Genomic DNA, 6546 nt, shown 5'->3' with positions numbered 1-6546 from the left:
GAGCTCGCCCCTCCGGATGCTTTGAAACACCTGCTGTCATCATTCGGCCCGCAAAACCCCCATCTCTGGATGGTATCACTAATCCCCTGGTCGACCACCCGTCGGCTCCCCGCACCTCCAAAAAGAAGATTAAGTGTGTTAGGGCTACAGCCAAGGATATCTCTATCAAATTCGACGAATCGAAGCCTCTCGGTGAATACATGGACATTGCAAACACAGTGTTGGTTGGGCACGTCAGGGGAAGAACCTACTCGGTGAAGAGGCTCAAACAGTGGGTACAGGAGATCTGGGGCGGAGTTCTCTCTGATCTTCCGGTGGTACATGTCCTCCCCAGAGGATGGTTTTCCCTTCATTTCTCCAAGGAAGGCCACACAAATTTGGTCTTGGGCAGGTACTGGCATATTGAAATGGCTCCAGTCCTCCTAAAGAGATGGAATCCTCTCTTCGATCCAGAAAAGGAACAGCTCGGAGCCGGACCAATTTGGGTGCGCCTACCAGGACTACCATTGCCATTTTGGGCTGAAGAAGTTTTCATTAGGGTTGGAAATGCCCTGGGGACGTATCTGGATTATGATCGCACTTTTGTAGAATCGGGGAGCCGGACCCTAGCACGAATTCTAGTTCATCTAGACACCCGGGAAGGGCTTGAGGAACAAATCACCCTACAATGGGGAAGGTGTATCAGAGTGCAGCTATTGGACTATGAAGGAGTCCCCTTCCATTGCAGACGATGCCACAAAGTTGGACACCTTGCGAAGGACTGCCCACTCAACAAGAAAGCAGAAGACTCTCCGAAAGGGACCCCAGCTCCAACCAGGACGGCATCTCCCATTACCTCTCATCCTTCCTCTTCGGGACCGCCCCCTCCATCAGCATCTCCTGTGGTCGGTCCGGGACTTCGGCAGCCCTCGCCTCCAAAGGTCAGGGCACGCGCAGCAGCAGAAGCGGGTACGGTCTCGGATTCTCCTTACCATCCCTTGCTTTCTACTTTTGATGTTATGCATACTTATGGATCCTCCCCTCAAACTTCCATGATTCACTGTGCTCTATCATCTTCTCCACATATCAGCACCACTGATCCTATCATATCCACCTCTTCCCCCGTGGCTAGCTCCCACCTGCCCCCCTCGGAGCCCTCCCCACCTCACTCATATTTTCTCAGGTCTCGAACCCTAGCAAAAGAGCCTTCTGTCAGCCATTCGGGACTGGGCATAGTGATACCTGAGGGGGGATGTTCGATCTCCAGAGGGAGAAAATCCCACCTCTCAAAGGCTATTAAACAAGCTGGGGCAGAGGTTGTATCTGGTCGACAATCGACCATTGACGGGGTCCTTAGAGCAGGACACACCCCGAGAGGTGTTCCCCCATGAAGTGCCTATCCTTTAACTGCAAAGGACTGGCTAGTTCCTCCAAGAAAATAGCCATGAAGAGGCTCATTGAATCTGAACCAATCGACATCATCATGCTCCAAGAGACTCTCTGTACTGCTGATCAGTTAACTCGGTCCATGCAAGCCTTGACCCCTGGCTGGAACTATTCTGCCATTGATGCCGTGGGCCGATCTGGAGGTCTGGCCATAGGCATCAACCCTCGCTCCATCAAGGTGGACTCGACTTTGGGAGGAGCGGGGTTTCTAGGGATGGACATTTTCTCCGATGATCTTGGTATGAACCTCAGAGTGGTCAATGTTTATGCCCCCTGCTCCCAGAGAGAATCATTCTAGCAACATCTACTACATCTCTCTATGATGAATGAAGACCGGGTTGTTATTGGAGGAGATCTAAATTTCTCTCTGGGATACAGGGAGTCATGGGGTTCGGCAGCACAGATGTACCCCATCACTGACTATTTGACCAATCTGCTTGAGCAAACAAATTTTATGGATATTCCCATGCAGCGACTTCTCCCCACATGGAGGAATCGGAGGGTTGGGGATGCTGCACTTGCTCGCAGACTTGACAGATTTCTTGTGAAGGGGACCCTCCAACAGCACTTGCATCTCTACAGACAATGGGTTGGCTCGGGGGATTGTCGGATCACGTTCCAATATTTTTGGAGATACAGGGTCCATTTAAGAAACCCAAGGCACCCTTCAAATTCAACCATACCTGGCTGAAGGATCTATCATATATCAAGATGGTAATGGATTACTGGTCCTCACACCCTATCAATGACACATATTCTCTCGCCAAAGGGTTTTGCAGGAATCTCTCTGAAATTAAACATTTATCAATTCTGTGGGCAAAGGAGAAACAGGACCGAGACTCGGCTCAGCTTACCCATATTGAAGCTGAATTAAGCTCCCTCACAGACAAAAGAGGGCTGGGATTCATATCTGCTGCTAATAAATGCAGGCTTATTGACTTGGAGAATCAAAAAGTAAAGATCCTCAAAGAGAGAGAAGAATCCATCAGACTGAGAAGTAGGGCTTTATGGATCCAAGCAGGGGATGAAAACTCAAAGTTCTTTCATAGCTATGCCAAGAGCAGGAAAGTAGCAAATACTATCTGGAAGCTCCCTACCCCGGACGGTGACATCGCTGATACTTTTAACAAGCTTTCCCATTTGGGCACTACTCACTTCCGGAATCTATATAAGTGCCCTCGGGAAGTTAATTTACCTGATATCATCAATGTGGCAAACCACTTCCCCAGATTTGTGGAGAACGAAGATGTGGAGGCACTTATTGACCCGGTCTCGGCAGAGGAACTGGAAGGAGTGCTGAAATGGTTCAAAAAGGACAAGAGTCCTGGTCCGGATGGTTGGACCATCGAATTCTACTTGGCCTTCTTTGACGTTCTGGGACAGGATCTGCTGGGGGTGGTTGAGGAGAGTAGGACTACGGGTTCTATCTGTCATGCTATCAATTCTACTTTCATAGCACTTATCCCTAAATCTGACTCCTCGGAATCTTTCGACGATTACAGGTCTATCTCCTTATGCAACTGCCTCTATAAAATCATTTCTAAGACCATTGCAAATCGCATTAGACCTATCCTCTCCCGATCCATTGCCCCGCAACAATTTGCTTTCCTTGAATCTAGGCAGATTCATGAGGCCATTGGTCTTGCCCAAGAAGCCATGCACTCCATCTGGACCAGGCATCTAAAAGCCATTCTCCTCAAAATTGACCTCTCAAAAGCTTTCGATCGGGTCAGCTGGCTATACTTAAAAATGATCCTCATCCACCTGGGGTTCCCTCATGCCTTCATCTCTTGGATTATGGCCTGTATATCCTCCCCAACCTTCAGTATCCTCATTAATGGCTCGGCCTCCCCTTTTTTCCACTCGGAAAGGGGATTGAGATAGGGCTGCCCCCTATCACCCCTTCTCTTCCTCTTGGTCATGGAAGGTCTCAGTCGCCTCATGGACTCAGCGAAAAGGAATGGAGATGTTGGGGGCCTCCGCATATCCGACCTATGCACCCTCACCCATCTGCTCTTTGTGGACGATGTTCTAATCCTACTTGATGGCAGCGTACGAGACTCCAGGACCTTCTCAAAGATCCTGCAACTTTTCTCTGCTGCTACAGGTATGCTGCCAAATCAGTTGAAATCCACCATCACTTGCACCCGTACTTCAGTACAGGAATCCCGGCTAGCCCTTCAGGTATTTCCCTACAATATTCTCCCTCTGGATAGAGGCCTCAAATACCTGGGATTCAAACTGAAGCCTACTTGCCAAAGGATTGCAGATTGGGTCTGGTTAGTTGCCAAACTGGAGAAAAGACTCACAGGCTGGAGCTACAGATATCTCTCTAGGGCAGGCAGATTGGTTCTCATTAAATCTGTGTTAGAGGCTACCCCGGTATTCTGGATGGCTCTTGCATGGATACCAAGGAACATTCTAGGGCGTCTACAGCAGCTGTGCAATCGATACCTCTGGAATGGGAGTCAGGATAAAAGAATCTTTGCCTGGATTAGCTGGAAGAAAATATCACTACCCAAAAAATGGGGGGGATGGGGCCTCAAAGACCTAACTGATTTCGCTATGGCACTTGCTGCCAAGATGGGTTGGACCTTATTAACCAGCCAAAGCCTATGGGCACATGTATCCTATCATAAATACATATGGCCCCAGAATATTATGGACTGGGCTAGATTACCATCTTGGTCGGCAAAGGGATGCTCATCAACCTGGAAGGCCTTGATCCATTCCCTCCCCCTCATTCGTGACCACCTAGTTTGGAGAATTAATGATGGATTGTCAGGCAGGATTGGTCTCGATCCGTGGATCAACAGTGGGGGCAGACACATTCTCAACAATGAGCTCATCACACATCTACATAACCGCGACATTCGGAATTTTGCTCATATCGCGGACCAGCTTCGCTCAGACATTTTCTCCCAAGCATGGAAATCGGCCCAGCAACTGGACCTCCCCCTGCAATGGCACCAGGAATGGAATAATTATATATCTGCGTTATCTGAATCACATATACGCATCAAACAAGGTCCTGACGAGCTCATATGGAGTATTGCGGATCATGGAATATACACTCCAAAATTTGGATACAGAGCCCTCATATCTCACAAAATTCCTGATCCTATTCATTCATGGTGGCATCTCATCTGGAAGCTAAAGGCTCCACCTCGCACCAGATTGTTTTTCTGGTGTGCCCTCAAAGGTATCGTCCCCACGGGCCAATATCTGACTCGCAGATCCATATATGGACCCTCCTGGTGTATCTTTTGCAAGGCTGCTTCAGAGACCTCGGACCACATTTTCCTAAACTGCCCTGCTGTACAATCCCTTTGGTCCAACATTCGAACACAATTGGGCATAGCAGGGAGTTGGAGTGGAGACGAACTTTCGGGCGCGTGGTCTGCATGGACACACAGTCACCCGGGCACCAAACTATTATATCTCCCCCCCGTGGCAACATGGTATACCTAGCTTGCGCGGAACCGTGCTGTCTTCGAAGATCAACCTGTATCATGGACCCGGGTTGAAGCCACCATTATCGCTGCTTACCAAGAACTGCCAGACCCTCCTCCGCCTCGAGCCAGGGTGATACAGGACATGCCAATCATTGACAAATCGACCCCGTGGGCTTTCTTCGACGGGGCTGCTAGCCAAACGGGATGTGGAGGAGGTTTCGTGCTACACATAAATGAACATCAAAGATACCTTGTCAAAATGGGATTTGGAAGAGGATCTAATAACTATGTTGAGCTTTCTGCCATCCGGAACCTATTGCATTTTGCACTAACACACCAGCTCTCTAATCTCAACATATTTGGAGACTCTATGATGGTCGTTAACTGGATCAATAATGTCACTATATGTCATACACACACTCAGCAATCTATTACATGATGCTCTCACTCTCAAAGCAGCATTTAATCATTTCTCTTGTTTACATATTTACAGAGAGCATAACAGCGAAGCTGACAAATTATCCAAAGAGGCCTCGTTACTTCCCAGAGGCGATTGGATAATTGTGGAGCAGAATGGAGCTGAAGAACACAGATTCTACCACAGGCCATACATAGACCTGAGAGAACAGAGGGACAACAGTCCCGATCACTGACAGTTTTGGATAATATATTTTGACATGATGGAACTGTAATTAACTATGATTATGTTACTTGTAGATGGATAATTGTGAACTCGAATAGGCTGAACAGCCACACATATGCATATACCCAGCACAATTTTGTAATACTCGCTGTTACAACACCCTGTGAGGTGATTTTGTATGAACAATACAGCAATGCCAATGGCATCTACCATATGTAATTTTCAAATTATTAATGGAAATTACTGATTTTTCCAGTGGAAAATATATATATATATATATATATATATATATATATATATATATATATATATATATATATATATATTAAGCGGACATTATGTTTTTTTATGAACACTCTAGGATTTAGTACATTTTAAGAACACCATAACATTTCTCCATATAGAGTTGACATTTAAATGTTTAAAATTATACAAAGAAAAAGATAAGTCTAATGATATGTACATGAGAATGATGGGAGACAAACTAGTTTATCAAGAAGATATAACAAAAGGCAATATACATTATATATTGATTTTTGTTAGCAATATGACTTGTGATTTTATATAAACATTTCTTTAACTCTACAATTTTCTTATTTAATATGTTTGGTTAAGGTTGTGTTAGGTTGGTACAAACTAGAATTTTACTTTCAGACGAATGCTCGAAGGAGACAGGAACTGGAGCTAGGGTTGAAGTTGGTGCTAGGGTTTGGACTTCGGGAACCATGGCGGGACGTGCAGGGGGGAGTGCGGCTCCCTCCTTCAGTTAGGTAGTTATAGGTAAAAATAAGGAAGTAGGAAAGCAACACTTTAAAAAACCTCTGGAAAAGGCAGCAGAAGCGAGAGGCAAAGGAACACTGGAAAGAAACGGACTTCAGGAACAAGAAGGGGATAAGTCAGAGACAAATAAGGAGAAGGATAATGAAGGCAGCTATGGAAAACATCCTTCCATAAGGACAACGGGGGTCTGTAAACCCATGTCGAGTACCATTCCACGGGTCATATTGAGTGATCATGCGCTTC

General features: G+C 46.4%; 1 protein-coding gene across 1 annotated transcript; it reads left to right on the top strand.

Annotated features, from left to right (window-relative positions):
- Positions 1–2136: 2136 nt before the first annotated feature.
- On the top strand, positions 2137–5441 carry LOC149196660 (uncharacterized). Its single transcript, XM_089408378.1, has 5 exons — positions 2137–2718; positions 2809–2927; positions 3477–4743; positions 4897–5095; positions 5374–5441. The coding sequence occupies exons 1-5, from the start codon at positions 2137–2139 to the stop codon at positions 5439–5441; spliced, it is 2235 nt and encodes a 744-aa protein (XP_089264504.1).
- Positions 5442–6546: the final 1105 nt, after the last annotated feature.

The sequence above is a fragment of the Pinus tabuliformis genome, chromosome 2_2 (assembly GCF_031772625.1).
Source record: "Pinus tabuliformis cultivar Carrire ecotype Pingquan chromosome 2_2, CPIR1, whole genome shotgun sequence".
Lineage (NCBI taxonomy): Eukaryota > Viridiplantae > Streptophyta > Pinopsida > Pinales > Pinaceae > Pinus > Pinus tabuliformis.
This window is presented reverse-complemented; position numbering and strand designations above follow the sequence as displayed.

Bases quoted from the DNA above. Each gene is read 5' to 3' on its own strand.
- LOC149196660 (XM_089408378.1), top strand. From the start codon at position 2,137: ATGGTAATGGATTACTGGTCCTCACACCCTATCAATGACACATATTCT. The intron at 2,719-2,808 runs GTGCTGAAATGG...GTTCTGGGACAG, and splicing joins CGGCAGAGGAACTGGAAGGA to GATCTGCTGGGGGTGGTTGA. The intron at 4,744-4,896 runs GTACAATCCCTT...TGGTATACCTAG, and splicing joins TTTTCCTAAACTGCCCTGCT to CTTGCGCGGAACCGTGCTGT.